The sequence below is a fragment of the Mustela nivalis genome (genome assembly GCF_964662115.1).
Source record: "Mustela nivalis genome assembly, chromosome: 9".
Lineage (NCBI taxonomy): Eukaryota > Metazoa > Chordata > Mammalia > Carnivora > Mustelidae > Mustela > Mustela nivalis.
The window spans coordinates 62,980,903-63,005,503 of record NC_139028.1 but is presented as its reverse complement, the minus strand read 5'-3'; the positions used below and the strand labels follow the sequence as shown (position 1 = coordinate 63,005,503).

General features: G+C 46.3%; 1 protein-coding gene and 1 long non-coding RNA gene across 3 annotated transcripts in view; one reads left to right on the top strand and one right to left on the bottom strand.

Moving 5' to 3' along the window:
• Positions 1-7,440: 7,440 nt before the first annotated feature.
• Positions 7,441-14,312, bottom strand: UCP2 (uncoupling protein 2). The gene is made up of 8 exons (XM_082749774.1): positions 14,016-14,312; positions 12,867-13,024; positions 10,352-10,576; positions 9,969-10,179; positions 8,966-9,160; positions 8,775-8,876; positions 8,257-8,437; positions 7,441-7,887 (listed from the first exon to the last, which is right to left on the bottom strand). Exons 3-8 carry the CDS (start codon positions 10,475-10,477, stop codon positions 7,773-7,775), a joined length of 930 nt encoding a protein of 309 aa, XP_082605900.1. The 5' UTR covers positions 10,478-10,576; positions 12,867-13,024; positions 14,016-14,312; the 3' UTR covers positions 7,441-7,772.
• The window catches only part of LOC309873682, a 38,830-nt gene continuing 27,259 nt past the window's right edge, over positions 13,031-24,601 (top strand). The window contains exon 1 of one of the 2 annotated variants that reach the window (XR_014316465.1): positions 13,031-13,821. This is a non-coding gene — a long non-coding RNA (uncharacterized lncRNA). Of the gene's footprint in view, positions 13,822-20,980; positions 21,730-24,601 lie in introns of those variants that run through there. The other variant, XR_014316466.1, reaches the window with a different exon arrangement.

The window sequence follows — 24,601 nt, the reverse complement described above, 5'->3', positions numbered from 1 at the left end:
TATACTGCATTGAATGTATAAGTAGCATAGACATTTTCACAATATTTGTTCTTCCAAACCATGAGCATGGAATGTTTTTCCATTTCTTTGTGTCTTCCTCAATTTCTTTCATGAGTGCTCAATAGTTTTCTGAGTACAGATCCTTTGTCTCTTTGGTTAAGTTTTTTCCTAGGTGTCTTAGAGTTTTGGGTGCAATTGTAAATGGGATCAGCTCCTTAATTTCTCTTTCTTCTGTCTCATTGTTTGTGTATAGAAATACAACTAATTTATGTGCATTGATTTTGTATCCCTCCACTTTGATGAATTCCTGTATGAGTTCTAGCAATTTTGGGTTGGAGTCTTTTGGGTTTTCCCCATAGACTATTATGTCATCTGCAAAGAGTGAGAGTTTGACCTCTTCTTACTGATTTGGATGACTTTTATTTCTTTTTGTTGTCTGAATGCTGAGGCAAGTTACTATGTTGAGCAGCAGTGGTGACAGTGGATATCCCTGCTGTGTTCTTGAGTTTAGTTCTCTCAGTTTTTCCCAGTTAAGAATTATATTTGTGGGGTGCCTCATGGCTCAGTGGGTTAAGCCTCTGCCTTCAGCTCAGGTCATGATCTCAGGGTCCTGGGATCAAGCCCTGCATCAGGGTCTCTGCTCAGTAGGGAACCTGGACCCACCCTCTCCCCTGCCTCTGTGCCTACTTGTGATCTCTGTCTTCAAATAAATAAATAAAATCTTTTTTTAGGGACGCCTGGGTGGCTCAGTTGGTTAAGCAGCTGCCTTCAGTTCAGGTCATGCTCCCAACGTCCTGGGACCGAGTCCCACGTCGGGCTCCTTGCTCAGCGGGGAGCCTGCTTCTCCCTCTGCCTCTGCCTGCCATTCTGTCTGCCTGTGCTCGCTCGCTCTCCCTCTCTCTCTCTCTGATAAATAAATAAAATCTTAAAAAAATATAAAAAAATAAAATCTTTTTTTAAAAAATGCTATTTGCTGTGGGCTTCTCATACATAGTCTTTATGATATTGAGGCGTGTTCCCTCTATCCTTACAGCATGAAGATTTTAATCAAGAAAGAATGCTGTACTTTGTCAGTGCTTTTTCTGCATCTATTGAGAGGATCATACAGTTCCTGTCCTTTCTTTAGGTAGTGTATCACATTGATTAATTTGCAGATATTGAACTATGGTTGCAGTCCAGGAATAAATTCCACTTGTTTGTGGTGAATAATCCTTTTAATGTACTGTTGGATTCTACTGGCTAGTATCTTGGTGAGAATTTTTGTATCTGTGTTCATCAGGTATATTGGTCTGTAAATCTCCTTTTTGATGGGGTCTATGTCTGGTTTTGGGATCAAAGTAATGCTGGCCTCATAGAGTTTGGAAGTTTTCCTTCTATTTCTATTCTTTGAAATAGCTTCAGAAGAATAGGTATTAATTCTTCTTTAAATGTTTGGTAGAATTCCCTTGGGAAGCCATCTGGCCCTAGACTTCTGTCTGTGGGTAGATTTTTGACATCTGCTTCTGTTTCCTTGCTGGTTATGGGTGTGTTCAGGTTTTCTTTTTCTTCCTGTTTCAGTTTTGCTAGTTTATACTTCTCTAGGAATGCATCCATTTCTTCCAGATTTGTTGGCATATACTTGCTCATAATATGTTTTTGTAATTGTATTTTTTCAGTGTTTGTTGTGACTTCTCCTCTTTCATTCATGATTTTATTTATTTGGACCCTGTCTTTTTTTCTTTTTGAGAAGTCTGCCCAGGGATTTATCAATCTTATTCTTTTAAAAAAACAGCTCCTAGTTTCGTTGATCTTTTCTACTTTTCTTTTGGTTTCTATTTCATTGATTTCTGCTTTACTCTTTATTAAATCTCTTCTCTGTTGTGTTTAGGCTTTGCTTGCTGTACTTTCTCCAGCTCCTTTAGGTGTAAGGTTAGGTTGTGTAATTTAGACCTTTCTTGTTTCTAGAGAAAGGTATATTGCTATATACCTCCCTCTTAGGACCACCTTTGCTGAATCACAAAGATTTTGAACAGTTGTATTTTTTTTTTAAACTTTTTTTTTTTTAAGATTTTATTTATTTGTCAGAGAGAGAGCAAGCACAGGCAGACAGAATGGCAGGCAGAGGCAGAGGGAGAAGCAGGCTACCTGCCGAGCAAGGAGCCCGACGTGGGACTCGATCCCAGGACGCCGGGATCATGACCCGAGCCGAAGACAGCTGCTTAACCAACTGAGCCACTCAGGCGTCCCTGAACAGTTGTATTTTTATTTGTTTCCATGAAGTTTTAAAATTCTTTAATTTCCTGGGGCGCCTGGGTGGCTCAGTGGGTTAAAGCCTCTGCCTTCGGCTCGGGTCATGATCCCAGGGTCCTGGGATCGAGCCCCACGTCGGGCTCTCTGCTCAATGGGGAGCCTGCTTCCTTCTCTCTCTCTCTCTCTGCCTGCCTCTCTGCCTACTTGTGATCTCTGCCTGTCAAATAAATAAATAAAATTCTTTAATTTCCTGGTTGACCCATTCATTCTTTAGTAAGATGCCCTTTAGCCTCCGTGTATTTCAATTCTTTCCAAATTTTCTCTTGTGATTGAGCTGCAGTTTCAAAGCATTGTAGGCCAAAAATATGCAGGGAATAATCCCAATCTTTTGGTACCAGTTGAGAGCTGACTTGTGAACCTATATGTGATTTATTCTGGAGAATGTTCCATACACTAAGGAAGAATGTGTATTCTGTTGCTTTAGGATGGAATGCCTTCAGTATATCTGTGATGTCCATCCCATCCAGTATTTCATCCAAAGCCCTTATTTCCTTGTTGATCTTCTGCTTAGATGATCTGTCCACTGCATTGAGTGGGGTGTTAAGGTCCCTTGCTATTATTGTGTTATTATCAATGTGTTTCTTTCATTTTATTATTAATTGGTTTATGTAATTGGCTGCTCCCATATTTGGGGCATAAATATTTACAATTGTTAGATCTTCTTGTTGGATAGACCCTCTAATTATGATATAGTGTCCTTCCTCATATCTTACTACAGTCTTTGGTTTAAAATCTAATTTGTTTTCTTAAGACCCTAGTACCTATAACCCTGGAAGATTCCAATTATTCTGCACAATAAAATTTACAAATTAAAAAAATAATAATAAAATCTGTCTGGGGCACCTGGGTGGCTCAGTTGTTAAGCGCCTGCCTTCAGTTCAGGTCATGATCCCAGGGTCCTGGGATTGAGCCCCACCTTGGGCTCCCCCGCTCAGTGGAAAGCTTGCTTCTCCCTCTCCCATTCCCCCTGCTTGTATTCCCTCCCATACTGTCTATCAAATAAATAAAATCTAAAAAAATAAAAAAATCTAATTTGATATAAGGATTGCCACCCCAGCTTCCTTTTGATATCCATTAAAACAATAATTTGTTTTCCACCCCCTCGCTTTCAATCTGGAGGTGTCCTTGGGTCTAAAATGAGTATCTGGCAGATATCAATGGGTATATCGATGGGTTTTGCATTTTTATCCAATCTGATACCCTATGTCTTTTGATTAGGGCATTTAGCTCATTTATATTCAGAGTAAACATTGAAAGATATGAATTTAGTACCATTGTAAAGTACCTGTAAAGTCACTGTTTCTGTATATTGTCGCTGTTCCTTCCTGTTCTATGTTACTTTTGGGCTCTCTCTTCGCTTAAAGGATCCCTTTTAATATTTCTTATAGGGGTGGTTTAGCAAATTCTTTTAGTTTCTCTTTGTCCTGCAAACTTTTTATCATTCCTTCTATTTTGAATGATATGCTAGCTGTAAAAGTATTCTTGGCTGCATATTTTTCTTGTTTAATGCCCTGAATATATCATGCCAGTCCTTTCTGGTTTGCCAGGTCTCTGTGGATAGGTCTGCTGCCAGTCTGTTTCTACCCTTGTAGGTTATACACCTCTTGTCGTGACTTGCTTTCAAGATTTTCTCTGTCTCTGAGATTTGCAGGTTTCACTGTCATTTGTCAGGATGTTGACCGGTTTTTATTGATTTTGAGGGGTATTCTCTGTGACTCCTGGACTTGAATAACTTCCCCTTATTAGGGAAGTTCTCTGCTCCAATATACCTTCTGCTCCCCCTTCTTTTGGGATCCCAATTATCTTAATATTGTTTTGCTTTATGTTATCACTTATCTCTTGAATTCTCCCCCTCATAATTATCTTTTATCTCTTATCTTTCTCAGCTTCTTTATTTTCCATCATTTTATCTTCTATATCACTGATTCTCTCTTCTGCCTCATCTATCCTAGCAGTTGGAGCCTCCATTTTTATTACATCTCATTAATAGCCTTTTTGATTTTAACTTTAGATTTTAGCTTTTTTATTTCTCCAGGAATGGATTCTCTAGTGTCTTCTCTGCTTTTTTCCCTAGCCCAGTAAGTATCTTTATAATTGTTATTCTCAACTCTAGTTCCAACTTATGTTCATACAGATTAGGTCCCTGGCAGTCAGTACTGCCTCCTTGTCCTGGTTTTCCATGACCAGGTAGGTTCCTGAGGGCTCGGAGCCTGTATGCTGTTACCTTGATAGAGTGGGGCAGAGCCGTGTGGTCTCTGTGTCCCTACTCTGCTCTGATTTCTCATGACACAAAATCTTTACCTATATAACACTCTCTAGAGTGTTATATGGTCACACTGTGGACAGGAAGCACAAAGAAAACACTTGTCAAGGTTACATGGGACAAAGATATCATCAGAACTTTGAAGGCTACTCCCAGACTCATCCTGCCTAGAGGCAACACTGACACAGGGCTGGAAATGGCTTTGATTCTTCCTCACCAGCCTCAATTCCATCTACTTAGTGGGTCCTGGGCTGCCTCTAGGTAGGGTGCAGAGGGGGACAGGCAAACTGGATTTCACTCCCGGCCCTGCCACAGGCTTCCTGGATGTTACTACTCATAACTCCCCTGCAGGCTGCTTGAGGACTGAGTCATTGGTGAATGTATTTGAACTCACTGCTTAGGAATCAGGGTTCCAGGATTGCTGCTGCTATGACCACCAGGCCCAGCTGGGCCCATATAGAGCACACCTACCTCCCCAAACTGCCTACCATCCATCAGCAAGTGTGGCATGCAACTCTTCTCTCTTTTGAGTCTGGGTTTGGGCTAGGATACATCCAAGCTTCTGAGAGTAACTGGCCACTTTTATGGAGGGATGTCAGAGGTACCAGAAAAGGCCCCCATGCTGTCGATATCAAATTCCCCCATTCAAAGCACATCCAAGCTTTAGGTTTTTTCTTAAATGTGGTTTCAGTAGCACCAGTCAGACATTTAAAAAACCATCAGGGAGGGTGCCCGGGTGCCTCAGTGGGTTAAGCCTCTGCCTTCGGCTCAGGTCATGATCTCAGGGTTCTGGGATTGAGTCCTGCATTGGGCTCTCTGCTTGGCAGGGAGCCTGCTTCCTCCTCTCTCTCTCTCTGCCTGCTTGGTCTCTCTCTGTCAAATAAATAAATCTTTAAAAAATAAAAATAAAAAACCACCAGGGAGAATGCAGCAGGAGCTGCCCTTGAGATGTGGAATCTGGACCAGGGTTCTAGGGAGCACCTCTGCCGTCCTTAAGGAATGTGGGCCTTGGAATCAGCTACACCTCAGTCATATGCCAGGAGTCAATCACATTGCTTCTCTGAGCCTGTTTCTTACAGCAAAGATTACAATCCTGGTCTTGTGGGCCTTATGGAAACAAGATGAAGTGGACTCTGCCCTGAGGCACGGCTGGTGGAGGGGTGGTGCCAGCTGCCCTCTGCTGACAGTGAGCAAGTGGATGAGGGAGTGTGGTGACCGTGTTGTCTCCTCTAGGCCAGCAGCAAAGCCTGCCTCTAGCCTTTTCATGGTGAGGCTCTGAAGGAAGTGTGCTTTTAGGCCTGATGGAAGACCTTTATGAGATTTCTATTACCTCGGTGATCTTCGGTGCTACCTCCTATGGTAGGCAAAGCAGGCTGGCTTGGCATATATTCATTTTATAGGCCATGAGGACTGGTTACTGAATTACTGAGGCTTACAGATATGCTGCCCAGTGGTTTCTGCCACCTCCCCAACCTCCTCACTGTCCCAGGATCATGCCCAGAACCATGATGGAGCCCGGTGGCCTTGTGTCCATCCTAGTATCTGGGACATAAGGCTGGTGAGTGGTATCAGCTGACACGCCTAGGGCAACAAATTGACCCTTTGGTGCGTTAACAGGGAGTCCTGCCTCCCAGAACTAACATGAGAATTAGGGTGCAGGAGGGCTAGTCCTCCATTTATGCTGATTCCCCACAGCCCAGCAGACAATAGCCCCACTGGGCTGCTTACCACCTTCACTTTGGCTCTGTTCATGGCACCCAACCCTGTCTCTCTCAGGGACTGAGACCCCAGCTCAATTTGTCAGATGCTAGGAAGTAGGTGAGGAATCCTGGGCCCTCCTTCTGTCTCCAAGAACCAGTCTAATGTCCTGGACCCCTTGCCAAAGCACTGAAGGGCTGAGCCTCCAGCTCTGACCAGTGGGGAAAGAGCAGTAGTATTAGCTGCTTTAGGCAGCTGGAAGAGGGGAGTCATATTCTCTGAGCCTGGCTCTACAGCTGCCCAACCCTTTCCAAAGGACTCTAGCACTGGTCCCTGCGTGAGGAGTCCACAAGGGGAGAGAGGAGTCTGACTGGCCCCCGTTCAGTTGCTGACTTCCTATATGTCCTTGCTTGCATGACTGGTCTCAACCTTCATCTTCTTCCAGCAGCTATAAAATAGGCCTACCTCTGCACGAGATGCCTCAGCATCCCGGGACTTCAGAGTACCCAACCCCTTGAAACAGATATAAAATCTGCTTTCCTGTCTGAGGACAGGTGCTAGGGACAGGGAGGTTGACACCGTGTGCAGCCTAAGTCCTGTCTTGGCACTGCCTCCTTGGGATCTTGAGCCCAGGGAGAGGCTGAGACTCCAAATGAAAGTATCCTCAGGTTGAGGCCACCTGTTTGCCTTGCAGCATGTCCCACCAGTGCAGAAGTACCACCCACTAAGGGCATGACTGGAGGACAAGAAGTGGCCTGGCTTTGCCTCACTAGGTCTGGGACTTTGAGAAGGTTTCTCATTTGTAGAATGGAATAAACTAAGTTCATAGCATCTAAGGTTCCCAAGTTCTCTAAATCTTCCAAGAAGCAGAGGCAATGTAGGGCAGACAGGAACACACCGACTTTGCAGATAAACAGGGGCCAGCTAGAGGGTTTAGAAAGGCAGGTGCTAGAGTACCAGGCATGGGTGACATGACCTGGTGCAAGTGAAGCTACTGCTGCCCCGGCTGCTCCTTCACTTGCCATCTAAGCCCTGGCCCGGTCTGGGAAGAGAAATGGACAGGATGACCTCTATGGGCCCCAGATTGGATGCTAGCAGCAGAAGGTGGGTCATACCTTTCTAAGTTAGGTGCCAAAAGGGCCCACTGGACCAAAACCTCTGTTAAGAGCTACGAGAGAGGGAAGAGACACCAAGGTTGAACCTGTTTTATGGGTGACATGCTGGCTGGGCTGGGCTTGGGGGCAGAACAAAGAGCTGGGCTTAACTTTTCAAGCAACTGAAGGCTTGGGATCCTGGCTGATGCCAGTCCTCTTACAGTGTTAGCTGGGGTCAACTCTATTGGGACTGAGAGGCAATGGGGAGATGAGGTAGGGAAGAAGGGTGAGAATGTGGGGAGAGGAAAGGGAGGTGGTGGGAAAGGGAGTAGAAGGAAGGGGTGAGGAGAGAGGGAAGGGAAGCACGGCCTGGATAGAGCTGAGCCAAAGCCAAAGCTAGAGGTGGTGGGCTCAGCAGCAGGAGACGCTCAAAAGGGAGCCTCGCGGGAAGTTCGGGTAGCCATGAGGGCCCGTTTGAGCTGCTCATAGGTGACAAACATCACCACGTTCCAGGAACCCAAACGGAGAAAGGAGGGCATGAACCTAGAAGAGAGAAAACACAGGTCACAGAGGGTAATCTGGTGACTCCTGAGGGCACTCCCACCTCCCACTCACCCATGGTATCCAATCCAACCCAGCTGCTCTGCCCCCAAGAAGGCTGAGCACTCAGGGAACACAGGCCCACAGCTGTGTGGCTGTCAGCCAAGAATCCCCCGGGAGTCTCCATTTTAGTACCGACAAAGTAGGGATAACAACTCTGGAAGTAGTTAAGAGCATGAGAAAATGCTGGTGAAATACCAGGACCAGGATCAGAATAGCTTGACACCTGGTTGCAGGTGGTTCTCTCCTATCTGTGTGTAGGTATGGGCAGCCAGGGGGCTTCAAATTGGATGGGACGGATCAAAGGCTCACCCTTTGTAGAAGGCTCGAGGACCCTCCTTCTGGAGCATGGTGAGGGCACAGTGGCCAGCGCTGCTGTACTGGCCCAGGGCAGAGTTCATGTATCTTGTCTTGACCACATCGACAGGGGAGGCGATGACAGTGGTGCAGAAGCCCGCCCCGAAGGCGGAAGTGAAGTGGCAAGGGAGGTCATCTGCCAAGGAGGAGCGGGAGAGGCGGTCAGGACTCCTCACCCCAACATTCCAGAAGGAAAGGGATTATTAAAATAGCTTAGGGGTCTGATGGTTTTAGAGAGAGACACTCCAGCTGGGACTTCTCCTGATGACCTAAGACTCCTTTTGCCTCAGTGCCTCAGTGTGCAAAGTGGGAGTTACATCCTAGCAGGCTTCAATATGGTAAATCTAAACTCATTCCACAAGCATAGGGGAAGCAGGATGAAAAGATGTAGTCAGTCCTCAGGCAACCAGACTCCCGCATCTGCTCCCAGATGGTAGGAAAGACGAGACCCAGCACCAATTACTCTAACTCACCTGTCATGAGGTTGGCCTTCAGGAGGGCATCCTTGATGAGATCGTAGGTCACCAGCTCAGCACAGTTGACAATGGCATTACGAGCAACATTGGGAGAGGTTCCTACAGGAGGAAAGAGTACCAATGTGGAACCAGAGACTAGGGGAGAAGGAGGATGTGGGAGAAGAAACACCTGATACACAGACACAAACCTTTCCAGAGTCCTCGGAACCCTTCCTCTCGGGCGATGGTCTTGTAGGCATCAACAGTGCTTTGGTATCTCCGGCCACTTCCAGCCTGGGCTTGAGCCTGGAACCGTACCTTTACTACATCTGTGGGCTGGGCCACAGCCACAGCCAAGGCACCTGTGGTGCTGCCTGCCAGGAGGCGGCTCCCGATGCTGGCATCTGTGGGAAAACCGTGGGGGTCAGTGCCTGGGGGGTTGGACTCACTTTCCACCTCTCCTCACCAAAAGCATCTCATCTCTGGCCTTTTGGGAATAGGATTCAGATAAGCTCTTGCTCGAAAAACTCTTTGCATCAAAGAAAAGTAACACTGTGAAGGTCTATTACTTGCTATGCACAGGGTCACAGCAAGGAGCAGGACAAAGTGAGACTTAGCTCAATAGGTTACATGCCCTGAGAAATCACAGTCCTTTCCATTTGACAAATGTGAAAACCAAAGCTCAGAGAGAAGTGGCCTTCTCAAGGCCTGGGACCTGTTAAGACTTGGGATCGCATGCCAGATTTATTTCTCTCTCTCCTGTAATCTTGGGAAAAGCCAACCTTTTGATCTGGGTTCTCAGTTTCCACATGTGTAAAATGGAGGGTGGGCAAGGCATGCTGAGGAGATGAAATGGAAGAGTGGTCTTGGAGGCAAAAGTCCTAGCTGTGTTTTTCTGGTTCCCCATTGTGTGCTCTTGGCCAAGTCCTTTCCACCAAGAAGACTCAAGTCTTTTCATCTGGAGATGATGCCATCTACTCTCAGAGCAGTTGTGAGGATTGTCCTGGGACAATGCCCTGCAGAGCTTAGCACAGCCCAGGTGTTCAGGAATCATTAGGAATCAAGGTCCCTTCCAGTTCTCAGTTCCTCTGACTAGCCTAAGGATCTGGAAGCCTAAAGGGGCTATGCAGCAAATCATCAATCAGGGATGATTTGATCAATCATCACAATGAAGAAAAGGCCAAGGGGCCTATGGCCCAGTCCCACACTCACGCTCAGAACCCTTGGTGTAGAACTGCTTGACAGAGTCGTAGAGGCCGATGCGGACGGAGGCAAAGCTCATTTGGCGCTGTAGGCCGGCGACCAGCCCACTGTAGAGGCTGCGGGGGCCCTCGGTGCGCACCATGGTCAGAATGGTGCCCAGCACGCCGCGGTACTGGGTGCTGGCCGCAGCCCGCACTGGCCCCTGCCTCTCTCCTTGGATCTGCAAGGTCAAGGTGGGTGGTTATGGATAAGGCAGGTTGCACTCTCCATCTCCTGCCATCCCTATGTTCCAAAGTTTACAGTTCTAAACATTTCCCTGGCCCTTAAGTAGTCTGTATTTTGGGGCAGAGCAGACCAGACAATATCAAGAACCCCAGGCTTCATCCCCTCACCTGCAGCCGGACTTTCGCCGTGTCCAGAGGAAAGGTGATGAGATCTGCAATGCACGCAGCTGTGCCAGCCCCCAGGAACTTCACCGTGGCAGTAGGGGGTACATCTGTAGCCTTGAACCCAACCATAATGCTGATATCCCGCTACCTCCCAGGAGATGGAAAAAGAGTGGTGAATGGAACACTTTCAGGCAGCAACAAGACGAGACAGAGGAACTCTGCCGGAATCTAAGCCAAGGAGAAAGAAGTCCCATTAGCAGCAGTATGCCCAGTCCTTCCCTGCTCACCATGCCACCCCTACCTTCCCTGACAGTATCACGTCCCTAAGCAAGAACCAGAGCAACCTCGTGAGCTCTGGAGAAGCAATTCCTGCTTGGGGAGAACACATCTTGTGAAGCGGCCTCTCCTTTTCCCGGACTTACAGGGAGAGTCCAGCTCCTGGCTATCTTAGTAGGATAAGTCAGTGCCTCTGAGTCAATGCCCCAGCTTTCTGTCTGCTGGGTGCAGAGAGCTCACTGCTGATGCCCACATTCCTGCTTCCGCAGGTCTGGAAGACAGGCAGAAGTGGGGAAAATGTTGCGGTCAGACCAAGACCTGACAGGCACAAACTCACAGGCTTATGCCCTGGATTTCTTAAGCAGGAGAGGTTCCTACAGGTCTGAAATTGCCTAAGTCTAGGGGAAAAAAAAAAAAAAAGAATGGCAAGGCCAGTTCAACCCTTTCCAAGCCCACTATTCTCATTCTCTTCCCAAGCCTGCACACTGGGGCTCTCTAGAGTCATTCCTTCAAGACTGCTTTGCTGGGTGTTGATTTACTGAGAGGCAGGAGACAAGGTCACCCCAGAGGGCCCTTACTGTCTGGCATAGGGGATGGGCAGGTAATTCAAGCTGCATTTGGGGCCTGCAGGACATACTCTCAAAATGGGGAGGGAACAGCTAACTCCATCAGGAGAGAGGTAAGGAAGAGTGTGTGATCAGAAAAGGTGATATTTAGCTGGGCCTTGAAGGATCCTGGGCAACTCTCAGGGGTGAGAGCAGGTACACAGGCCCTGGACTCTCTCCCCTGGACTACTGTGTGATGCCAGGAAAACTGGTTCCTTCTCTGGCCAGTTTCCTCTCCTTCAACACAGGGGATCCACCATCTTCACAGGAAGGGCAGGCTTGGGGAGGTGCAGGTCAGAGCTCTCAAGAGTGAAACAGGAAACCAAACACTCCATTTTGTTCTCAAAGTTGGAACAACACCCTTCTCTGCTGTACCCACGGGCTGGGGAGGAAGTGAGCCCAATGGCCCAGTGGGGGAGGGTGACCTGCTTCTCTCTTCGCTGAGCTCACTTCTCTGACTTCAGGAGCAGCTGCTCTGAGCCCAGCCTGATTGGCCACCCTTGTCACTGGGGCCATGAGCAAAATGCTGGCCAGCAAGAGGAGGATGTGGTTGGAGTCCGTTGAGTACACAAAGACCCATGGAAGCAAACAGCTGCTTCCTCCTGGGCTGCTCACTCCAGGTAGCTGGGGCAAACAGTGAAATCCAGAGGCTCCTCACTACTCAGCTGTACTCAGAGCTCCTACAGGCCAGACCTGGTCTTATTTGAGTTTTCCTGAAACCTGGCCACATGAGGCTCAGTGAAGATTGGGAGTCATACGGCAGAACGGGTTGATGAAGGTGCTTCAGATGTCCCAGGTTCCCTGTCTGACCTAACTATCCCCCAGGACATGTTCCATACCCTCCCCAGCCCACCGGGGGGAGCACTGTTAGCTCACTCCTCAGAGCAGCCCTGTGAGGTGGCTGCCTTACTTCCATGTCAGAGGAGGGAGCTTAGCCAGAGCCACGTGTATAGGCTCCAAAGCTTATGCAATTTGCTTTGCGCTGGTGTCCAGAACATTTCTCTCCCACTGTTTTCTCAGCCCCGGCTTTTGCAAGGTAGGGCTTTTGCAAGGAAGTCTAACACCCAAGTTCTCTCATGCCAATCTGACAGTTCTGAGAAGGTTCAGGCAAATCATATCCCTTCTCTTGGGTCAATTGTATCCTGACCCTGAGCTAGGCTGCAGTGCTGTCAAGGCCAGAGAACAAGACCCAGCCCCCGTCCATCTCCAAGATAGGTGCACAGAGGCTCACCTGCCATTTCAAAATGTTGCTGTGGGTTTGCCCAGGTCCTTCAGAGGCATGAGTATGGGGTCATTGGTGGTAAAGACCCTACTAAGAAGTGTAATACTCAAGCCTGGAAAGAGTCTATCCTAGCTCTGCTGCAGACTTCCAGGATGACCAAGGGCTAATCACTATCCCATCTAGGCTTCAATTTCTTCCTTTGTAAATATGAGGGACCACCATCCATGGCTTGTCAAGGTCAGCTTAAAGGACAGAATGAGACCAGGAATATATGAAAGTGCTTTGTGAACTCTGAAGAGCAACTTCACTTGGGGGGGGGGGTTATTTTTGCTAATATTCTACAGACGCCTGGCCCCAGGCCAAAAGGCTGCTGCTATAGGCAGCAGGGGACTCCTGCCTCAGACTGGACTCTTACCCGGCTTTGTATGGTCTCACGCTGAGGCCTCTGAAGATCAGGCTTCTCTAAAGGCATCCCATTCTTCAAAGCTGCCAGTAGCTATCATGGCCCGATCCCCTTGGTTTTCCATAGAAAATGGCTGGGAGACGAAACACCTAATAGACATACTATGTGTCCTGTGGATGAGGGCAAAGAAGAGAGTTTATTTTAGAAAGAGAGAGAGAGAGAGAGAGAGAGAGATCATATGCCTGGGGGGAGGGGCAGAGGGAGGGAGAAAACCTCAAGCCCGTTCCCTGCTGAGCACAGAGCTCAATACCAGCTGGAACCCACACCCCCAGATCCTGACCTGGGCGGGAAGCCCACAGTCCAAGGCTCAACCGACTGAGCCACCCAGGCGCCCCAAGAGGATGGTTTAGAAAGGGAAATCTTTCTTAAAGGATCACATTCCAGCAAGGAAAGAGCCACCTGCCAGAGGCACAAAAACCCACAGTCCTTAAGCTGGGAGGTGGGGAGGAGAAAGGAACGGGGTCCATTTCATCTACGGCAGCCGGGGACTAATTAAGTGCACAAACTGTGTATGTGTGGGGGGAATGAATCTAGGAGTACCCCCTCCCCAGTCTGCTTGGTATCACGCATTTACTGCCTTCGAGATTTCTGCTTTAGTGGCACTCTCTGTAGAAGCACTCTCCGACACAGCCGACTCTGACGAACGGAACTGTTGTAAAAAGGTCATGATAGATCAAAGCCTCTCTTGAGAGTCCGCTAGGCCCCAGGTGCGGACTGTGAGGAGGATAGAAGGGCTGGAGGCAGGCCCTACTCAAAAACTCAAAACCTCCTCTTCCTCGGGAGGGGAAGGCCATTCAGATCATCGTGGACGCGCGGAGGGCCCCCCACCCAAGCCGGGGCTGGGCATCCAGGCCGAGCGGAGAGAGTGGAAGAGGAGGCTTCAATTACAGGCAACTGAACCTGAGCGGTAAGAACAAAAGGGAGAGAGAAAAAGAAAGAAGAGATAAGGAAAAAAGAGGAGAGAGAAGAAAAATACAAGACAGGCTGGGAGAAGAGGAGGGAAGTTAAAGAGAGGGAAGGGCGCGGATCCGCGTCGCCGGGTTGCAGGCTTGCCGCAGGTGTAGCGGGCGCAGGGCTGGGGCGGGCGGGGCCCAGGCTCACCCGGCAGCAGGGAGAACACGAGTGCCGGCGGCTGTTTGTTGGCTGCGAGCGCGTGGAGGGAGAGCAGGCGGTACTCGGTCCTAGAGCGCCGCTGGCGAGCTTGCAGTGGGGGTCCCCCGGGCCTGCTGGGCGGTTTCTGTCTGGGGGGCGGGGCATGAGGGGGCGGGGCCTGCGCGACGGAGCCTGTGGGCTCTGGTGGGGTCACCTTCTAGCCCCCGCCTTTCCGCACGGGCAGTCACGCCCAAGGTTCTCTGCGCGTCTTCCTCCACTCTCCTGCCATGCAGGCGGATTCCCGCGTTTACCCATTCGTGCGCCCGCAGGGTCACTCCGTCGCTCCGCCTCATATCCCCCTCCCCCGCGGTCCGCCAACCTCCTACTGAGAATGGCAAGGCTGACGCCTGGAAAGGAACAGAGCCTGTCCAGGGTCACACAAGCCTCTCTACCCCGGCACCCCGCCAGGGTTCTTTCTAACAGCGCCCCCAGAGGGTCGGGTGGAGAGCACTCCCTGCTTCACCCGCCCAGTCCGCGACCCCCCGACCAGGCAAACAGGACGCCCGCCTCCCGCCGCTCTGGCTGGGCGGGTCCTCCCGACCGCTGGCGATTGGTTAAAGCCGCCGCGTTGCCCGCGGAAGGAGCCAATCAGGGCTGCAGCGGCCGGTGGCGGTTAACCGCCAACGGCCGCGCGGCGCGGCTGGTCTTCCCTCCGTCTCCCGCCGCACCCCTGGTTTGCCCTGGGGACCCGGGGGATTTTCCGATCTGGGTGGGACGCGGGCGCAGAGCGTGACGCTCCCGCCCCCACTTGCAGCGGAGTGCTCGGGCCGGCGCCGCGCGAGAGCGTAGGCGGAACAGGGCCCGGGCCTGCTGCTCGCCCAGCCCCGAGATGAGAAATTGATTTAGATGAGCTGAACCTGGCTCGCCTTCAGGGGGCCGGCGGTCTTCTCGGGGCGACAGGCACGTAAAAAACCAGCAGTTGGGTACTGTGGCTGGAGCAAATATGGCGTTTGGGGAGTAGAAGGAGATAGGACTCCTCTTCGCCCTAGTACGCCTCTCTGTCCTTCCTCTTCTCATCTTTCAGCCTCTCAGGACTGTTTTGAGGGATTGACTGAGGTAGTGGAAGCGGTTTTACTGACTAGATTGTAAAATTCTCGAGAGCAGGAAGCTATTTTCTATATTTTTATTATCACAACACTCCAAGGGGCGACTAGAGGCTCAGTGCTTGCTTTTGGGCTGCTGCTGAAGATGCGTGGAAAAGCGTAATGGGAGAATGGGGGGAGATGAACATTTGCTGACTACAATTACCAGGTTCACGTTCAGTGTGAATACTTAGCATAATCTTGCGAAGCTGATATTAACCTAAATTTTACAGATGAGGAAAGAGTCCCAAAGGGGTTAAATCAGCTACCTAATGTCACACAGCTAGGAAGTGGTGAGCCGCGACTTAAACCCTGGTTTATCAGGTTCCATGCGTTTGTTTTCTGAATTGTCCACAAGCAGAAGTTGTCAGCTGAGAATAACTGGAATGGGCCTGGATAATTATAGCAGGAAAGAAAAACACCAAGCACGTGGTCCTGGCAGAAGCAGAAAACAAAAGTGGAAACTGAAAAGTCAAGCCAGAGAATTTTTTCTGGCTCTGTGGAGGCTCCCATCCACTAGCTGGTCTAGCTTTTGCACAAGCTTCTGTCTGTTGCTGTGATGAAATGATTCCCAGGATGTCCTGTGACTGGTGGTGAAACTGCTGAACTTGAGGAGACAGAACAGGGTGCATCTAAAGGCCTGAAGATAAGAGTGTCACCCTGACTGCCCAAATGGAAGAATCTGAGTTCCAAAGACTGCATACCCATGAAATGTTTAATCATTCCTGGCGAAATTCAAGGGCTGTTAAAAGGATCACGGGTGAACACTTAAAAAGAGAAGTAGAGATTCCCAGGACCCTGCGTGGATCCCTTAAGAACAAATCCTGTTAAATTCTCTAGGGGCGCCTGGGTGGCTCAGTGGGTTAAGCCTCTGCTCAGCAGGGAGTCTCTCTCTCTGTCTCTCTCTCTCTGCCTACTTGTGATCTCTGTCAATAAATATAATCTTTTTCTTTTTTAAAAAATAAATCTTAAAAAAAATTCTCTCAACACAAGAGTTTGAAAACAAAAAAATAAACAACAGAACCCCCAAATGCTCTTTTATTTTGGATGGAGCCAGGCAGATTAGAGTAATGCTATAGACACTGTACCCCTGGACTTTTAGCAAGCCTATTGTCTGAGTTGTTAGAGATCTTGTAGACAGATTAGAGAATGTATGCATACAGGTCAGTGCATTTTAAAAACTTGTTTCACATCTGTTTCATTGAATATATATATATATATATATATATATATATATATATGCCCCAGTTTAGTTGTAAATATATGTGCCAATAATTAAGCTGAGGAAGTTTATAATGTTGATAATCATACCAGAAAACAGTTTACTGTATTTACAGTTTTGGAACTTTAAAATTTTAAATACAGGAGCGTCTGGGTGGCTCAGTGGGTTAAGCCTCTGCCTTCGGCTCAGGTCATGATCTCAGGGTCCTGGGATCCAGCCCTGCATCAGGCTCTCTGCTCATCAGGGAGACTGCTTCCCGCCCCCTCACCCCACCTGTCTCTCTGCCTACTTGTGATCTCTGTCAAATAAATAAATAAATAAATAAAACCTTAAAAAAATTTAAATACAATCTATTTGAAACACTGAAAATGAAAAAGACACAAGAATGCCATAGAAAGGGGCACCTGGGTGGTTCTGTGGGTTAAAGCCTCTGCCTTTGGCTCAGGTCATGATCCCAGGGTCCTGGGATTGAGCCCCGCATGGGGCTCTCTGCTTATTGGGGAGCCTACTTCCTCCTCTCTCTGCCTGCCTCTCTGCCTACTTGTGATCTCTGTCAAATAAATAAAATCTTTAAAAAAATGCCATAGAAAATTGAAAACATTAGGTTATTAAAGTCAACATGAGAAAACATTAAATATTACACACTTCAAGTGTCTCTGTTAATTTTAAAATATTGAGTAGGTTGGCTATGTTAACCCCTGAAAATAAACACAAAATGATCTGATTGCATTTTTTTAAAGATTTTATTTATTTTTATTTAAATTTTTTAAAAATTTATTTGAGAGAGCGAACATGAGAGAGAGAAAGTAGAGTGGGGGCATTGCGGGTGGGTAGGGGTAGGGTAGAGGGAGAGGGAGAAACAGGCTCCCTGTTATTTTTTTCTTTCTTAAAGCTAGCTTTATAGTGACGATCACTAAAAAGCATCTTGCTGGTGTGATATAACTTATCACTTAAATGATGTTCACAGTGTGCTGTGGTATAGTTTGGGAAACATTTAATATTGTTTGGCATCTTGCTGATTATAGCACATCCTAATGCAACAAAGAGCTACTTTATTCTTTTTAATATTTTATTTATTTGACAGAAAGAGCACAGGCAGGGGGAGTGGCAGGCAGAGGGGAAGGGAGAAGCAGGCTCCCTGCTGAGCAGAGAGCCCAACAGTGGGGTTCGATGCTAGGACCCTGAGATAATGAACCAAGCTGAAGCCAGGTGCCTAACCGACTGAGCCATCCAAGCACCCACAAAGAGCTGCTTTTAAAAAAAAATTGAGGGGCACCTGGGTGGCTCAGTAGGTTGAACATCCAACTCTCGATTTGGCTCAGGTCGTGGGATGACACCCACCTCCCCTCCCATCAGGTTCCCCCACTTATTGGGGAGTTTGCTTCTCTCTCTCTCCCTCTGCCCCTTCCTCCACTTGAAAGCTCTCTCTCAAATAAACAAGTCTTTTTTTTTTTTTTAATTGACGCTAGGTTCTTTTTTCTTTCTTTCTTTTTTTGTTTTTTAAACAAAGACTTTCTAGCAGTCAACACTGTATTTTTTTATCTTGAGTTGAAGGATAAGGATAAGGATAAGGATAAGCTTTATGATCACTGCTAACATTTATAAGTCGTCACTATGAACATTGTAATGGTGATTTTATGCATTACTTTATCAAACCTAGATCTCGTCTAATTTTATAGTTTGTTACCTATGCTTTTGGAGCTAATGGAAGAGATTTAACTCTTCTTATGAAAATACTTCTTGGTATTTAGAGTAGAAAGAGTATAAAACAATAAACATGCAGTATTGAGAAGTTTGACAAGGCATTAAGAATTCTTTTTTTTTTTTTTAAGATTTTATTTACTTTGATAGAGAGAGACACAGCCAGAGAGGGAACACAAGCAGGGGGAATGGGAGAAGCTGGTTTCCCACTGAGCAGGGAGCCTGAGGTAGGGCTCGAACCCAGGACCCTGGGATCATGACCCAAGCCAAAGACAGATGCTTAACTACTGAGCCACCCAGGTGCCCCAAGACATTAAGAATTCTAGTAGATATCTTTAACTTATGCATATCAATTGAATCTTATTGAAGATATGCAAATCAGCATAGTTGTGTATAATTTAACCTTTTTTTTTTTTTAAGATTTTATTTATTTGTCAGAGAGAGAACAAGAGCGAGCACAGGCAGACAGAGTGGCAGGCAGAGTCAGAGGGAGAAGCAGGCTCCCTGTGGAGCAAGGAGCCAGATGTGGGACTCGATCCCAGGACACTGGGATCATGACCTGAGCCGAAGGCAGCTGCTTAACCAACTGAGCCACCCAGGCGTCCCTTAACCTTGTTTTTTAAGGTCTTTACTCAGACTATAAAGATTCACTGACCTCTTATGAGAAGTTTTGGGAAAAAAATTTTTTTTTACCCATTTAGAATTCATTCAAAGTCCAACAAGCAGTCCTTGAAAGGATGTTAACAGGTCCAATTTGCATTTTTTTTTCTTTTTTTTTTTTCTGGTACCAGCTTTATTGAAATATAATTAATATACTCTGCAATTCATCCATTTAGAGAGAAAGTCAACAGTTTTTAGTATAGAGTTGTGCAACCGTCACCACAACCAATTTTAGAACATTTTAATCATTTCAAAACACCCAACCCCTCCTTACCCTTTACCTGTCATGCCCCAATAACCTCCATCTTTCCCAGCCCTACTTTCTCCCTCTATAGAGTTACCTATTCGGACTTTTCATGTAAGTAGAAGCATACTGTATGTGGTCCTTTGTGTCTGGCTTCCTTCACTTAGCATTCTGTTTTCAGGGTTCATCTATGTTGTAGTATGCATCAGTACTTAATTCCTTTTTATTACTGAATAAAGATACATCTTTTAACTTCTTTAAAGATGCATCTTTTAACTCTTAACAGTGTTTTTCTTTTTTTTTTATTTTAAAGATTTTTTTATTTATTTATCAGAGAGAGAGAGGGGGAGAGAGCGAGCACAGGCAGACAGAATGGCAGGCAGAGGCAGAGGGAGAAGCAGGCTCCCTGCTGAGCAAGGAGTCCGATGTGGGACTCGATCCCAGGACGCTGGGATCATGACCTGAGCCGAAGGCAGCTGCTTAACCAACTGAGCCACCCAGGCATCCCTTAACAGTGTTTTTCTAATTCAACATTACAAATATAGTGTTTGGGTCATCTGGGTGGCTCAGTCAGTTAGGCACCTGGCTTCAGCTTGGGTCATGATCTCAGGGTCCTGGGATGGAGCCCTGAATTGTGCTCTCTGCTCAGCGGGGAGCCTGCTTCTCCCTCCCCCTCTGCCTGCCACTCCCCCTGTCTGTGCTCTTTCTCTCTGTCAAATAAATAAAATTTTAAAAAGAATAAAGCAGCTCTTTGTTGCATTAGGATGTGCTATAGTCAGCAAGATGCCAAACAATATTAAATGTTTCCCAAACTATACCACAACACACTTTGAACATCATTTAAGTGATTAGTTACACTACACCAGCAGGATGCTTTTTAGTGACCGTCATTATAAAGCTAGCTTTAAGAAAGAAAAAAAAACACCCAGTGTGAATAACACATGTTGTTATCAAATTACTGCAAGTGAAGATTAGCAGTGAGGAGTGAGGAGGGTGACCCTCTATTCCATTCTGATAAGATTGATAAGATTTCTTGTCTTTAAATATTGCATTATTTGCAGGAAGTGGGACTTCCATACCAGCATAAGATGGTAAAGCAAACTTGAAAAACTGGCTTCAGTGTGAATATCCAGTGTTTAAATCTCTTTCCTGGAATGAATGAAAAATTAAGGACGTGTAGACAGAGTTTTCTCTGAACGGAGTGGAGTGGTTTGTTTGTTCTGAATGGGGTTTTTGAAGGCTTTTTTCTCTGCAAAGTTTGTGTGTAGCAGGTTTCCTACAAACGTTCTCATTTAATTCAGAGCTAACCAGGAATTTCAAAGCACAGCTCAAGGGGAAACCAGTCGGCTTCTGTTGTGGCAACATTAGAGTTCTGTTTTGTTGTTGAATCTGTAGTTGCTTCCTCAGTAACTATTTCAAATGATTCTGTACGTTCATTTGCTCTGAGTCAGAAGTTAAATCAGGTTCTCCTTTTTTTCTCAGAAACATCACCAAGTTTTCTGTTTATAGGTTGTTTAGAAGTGTAGAGCATGGTGACATAACCACAGAAATCCCTGCTAACTCATCCTGTTCGGAATATTTGCAATGCTTTATGACTCACGCCTCTCCTTGTAGTTGTTTTATCAAATGGGAAAAGTTTCTCTCATCCCATCATTCAATATGTGTGAATATGTGTGAAGTAGGAATTACTTCAAGTTTATTATTTTTTTAAGGATTTTATGTATTTATTTGATAGATCACAAGTAGGCAGAGATGCGGGCAGAGAGAGAGGGGGAAACAGGCTCCCCACTGAGCAGAGAGACCGATGTGGGGCTCGATCCCAGGACCCCGAGATCATGACCTGAGCCAAAGGCAGAGGCTTTAACCCACTGAGCCACCCAGGCACCTCTTACTTCAGGTTTATGACTCTAAGACATTATTAGTGCCTAATAATGACCATGAATTATATCTGACTGTTTTTGAAGTCTTACACTTTTGGACAGTAATAAAAAAATGGGGATTTAACTTCTGGGTGGTGACTTCTGGATAATGGGTCTAAAATGCCGAGCTGTCCTCCTGCCAATGATCCAGCTGGATCTGTCAGTGAGAGGAGCCATGGTAACAAGCAATTTGTAATTTTTGTTTAGAAGTCTGCTGCAAGTTGTAGGGTTCAAATCAAGAAGGCTTTACAGTGTAAGAGATTCAGAAGAAAAACATAATCAGGTTGTCATTACAATGCACAGACAGTATTTGTTTCTCTAAGTGCCAGATCAAGATATCTCTGTAGTCTCCGCTTGTCCTTCCCAAGTATTTTGAATCTTTTCTGATTCTGTAAGGAAGCTGTCCAGAGACTCCTGTGAGAGTTTGCTAACTTTTGGTGAAAGATTTCCCATCATTAAGAAGGTAATAGTGGGGATGCCTGGGTGGCTCAGTTGGTTAAGCAGCTGCCTTCAGCTCAGGTCATGATCCCAGTGTTCTGGGATCGAGTCCCACATCGGGCTCCTTGCTTAGCAGGGAGCCTGCTTCTCCCTCTGCCTCTGCCTGCCATTCTGTCTGCCTGTGCTAGCTCTCTCTCCCTCTCTCTCTCTGATAAATAAATAAAATCTTAAAAAAAAAAAAAAAGAAGGTAGTGGAGTCAAATAGGGAAGCAGTATCTTTGTATATCCTGGGGACAGACCCGCACTGCTTGGACAGACTGTGTCAGCTGGATCTAGTTTCAGTATCAGAGCTGACAAAGCTTCTCGTTCAGGACTCCTACTTTCTCCACCTGCCCTGGTAAGAATATCTTTTGTGGATGTAGACTACTTTTAAATTTGTTTACAGAGGGTACATTCCACCATGATAATGAAGTTGATCCCGGTTTCTTACTTGTCTCTTCTTATGCACAAAGTTGGCCCAATCAGCAGTACTTGGACAAATCATTCATAACCAATGATAAGTGTATCTCAAGGACATTTGCAAGCTCGGCAGCATTAATATGCTTACCTATTGAAAGAACTATAGTTCCAAAGTAATTACTAGTCATGTTGCAGTCAGTTCATTACAGAACCTTCAAGAGAATGAGATTGTCAGGGTGCCTGGGTGGCTCAGTGGGTTAAAGCCGCTGCCTTCGGCTCAGGTCATGATCTCAGGGTCCTGGGATCGAGTCCTGCATTGGGCTCTCTGCTCAACTGGCAGCCTGCTTCCTCCTCTCTCTATGCCTGCCTCTCTGCCTACTTGAGATCTCTCTCTGTCAAATAAATTAATAAAATCTTTAAAAAAAATGAAATTGTCATCAGAGATTGATAGGTTCAAATAAATAAATCATTTATTATATAAACTATACACCACATTATAATCTAGTGATCCAGAGAGTTAAGGACTGACTTGAATCAATGATCTTAACTATATATATTTCTCAGGCAAGATGCATATTTTTACATCATTTTTGTGATCTGACCAGTTTTCACTCCTTACCATGTCTCTGTGGGATTTTCTACTGGCTTTATTGGTAGGTGATCATTCCTCCAAATTTCAAAAAGAAAAAATTTGATCTATACTGATTCATAATATCAATGTACCACTGTCTTTTAATGCCAAGAAACCGTAGACAGTCAGCTCTAATAACATTGGACAATGAAGCAGAAATTTTCTCTTTTTTCAAAATGTCCTCTGTAACCTCAGCATGATACAAAAATATTATCTTCAGACCCACAATATCCAATAAATGGTGAAGGTAAAGCCTGAAAAAATCGAGAGTATAATAGGTCCTCAAAGTATTTGCAGTCATCTTTCTTGACATGTTTATATTTCCATATCATAGCTGATGGTGGGTATATAGAGGACTATCTACTTGGCATATTTTCTCTGTGAATTTTAAAGACCCTGTCACATATTGGCTAGCAGCTTGCTCTGTGGGTGATGTGCTTTATGTGGACCTCCATGTTTATGGTGTGGGAGCCCTGAGACAGCTGGGGGAAGCTCACTAGGGGCCTGGTGCCTTACACTTTGGAATTCCCGATGGTGAGGGCTCCAGACAGCTCAGCGTGGCAGAGAACAGAGAATGGTGCGAGGGGTGTACCAGAGGACCCATTTTGTTCATTAAATTATATTTTAAGGGAGAAAGAAAGAGCTTTTAAGATCTTTTTTTTAATAAATAACTCTCTAGGCCCTAACCGACTTTCCTATATAACCATTCCTGAAATTTTGATGGGAAGACTGGAGAATGCTTTCATTTTGCTTCTCTGCATTTCAAAATGTTTACCTTTATGGCTGTTTTATTTCTGGCTTTTCCATATCCATTCCAGAGTGATCCCTACCACCTTACCCCATTATTCTGTCCTCTTCTGTCTTCTCCAGGATCCTGTTTCTGCAATCTATTTGCCTTATCTTCAATCTTTCCTTTCTTCTACTCTGTGTGTGTAAATGGAAAGAAACCCTCAGGACTTTCCTACCCCTTCTACAGTGGCTTTCCCCCCTCCTTCCTTTCTCTGCCACACTTTCCAGACAATTGGCTGTCCTCTGACTTCTCAGCCTCTGGCACAGCTCTTACATATTTCATGCATGAATAAAGGAATGATCTCACGTTCACCTCATTCACTTAATGCCAGCCACACACAGCCTTCTTTCTGTTCTCTGAACATGTCAAGCTCATTCCCATAGGGCCTGTGGGCTGCTTGTTTCCTTATCCTGGCCAGCTCCTCTCATCATCCCTGCATATACACACACACACTCACACATACATACAGATACCCTGCACACATAGATACACAGGCACACATGTTTCTTGGAGATCACCCGTGATCCCTTTTTCATATTAAGTGCATATTTATTTATTTTTTTTTAAATTAAAACAACATTTTTTTAAAAGATTTTATTTATTTGACAGAGAGAGTGTGAGAGAGCACAAGCAGGGGGAGCAGCAGGCACAGGAAGTCGGAGAAGCAGGCTCCCTGCCGAGCAGAGAGCCCGATGCAGGGCTCGATCCCAGGACCCCAGGATCATGACCCGAGCCAAAGGCAGACACCCAACCACCTGAGCCACCCAGGTGCCCCAAGTGCATTTTTAAAGTAAACTTTATTCATTCATTCTTTCTTTCTTCCTTCCTTCCTTCCTTCCTTCCTTCCTTCCTTCCTTTAAGAGTGAGAACATGTGAGCTACCTAGGAGCCCCAGAGCACATTTCCTCTTAATGACTTGATGGAGTAAGTGTCTGTGGGTGTGTTGTGGGGGATGGGTGCACAGAGCTAAGACACCAACTTCCCTGTGGGGCCTCAGCTGGTGACCTGACCATTTTACAAGATCTCATCCCTGACTTCCTTGTGGCAGAAATTGGGGATAGAACTAGGAAGGGCTTGCATGCTGTGGTTTAGAAGAAGCTGTTTCAGTTCTTAGAATCACTGAACTTTAGAGCTTTAGTTCATTTGGTTCAACTTCTGCCTTTAAAAAGTGGGGAAAGAGAGCTAATATTTTGCCCAAGAAACTATAGAAGACCTCCCACCAATCTGGGCTTTCTTTCTTTTTCCTTCTTCCTTCCTTTCTTACTTTTTTGAAGATTTTATTTATTTATTTGACATAGAGTGGGAGAACACAAGCAGGGGGAGCAGTAGCAGGAGAGGGAGTAGTGGAGAGGGAGAGGAAGAAGCGGAGAGGGAGAAGTAGGCTCCCCAC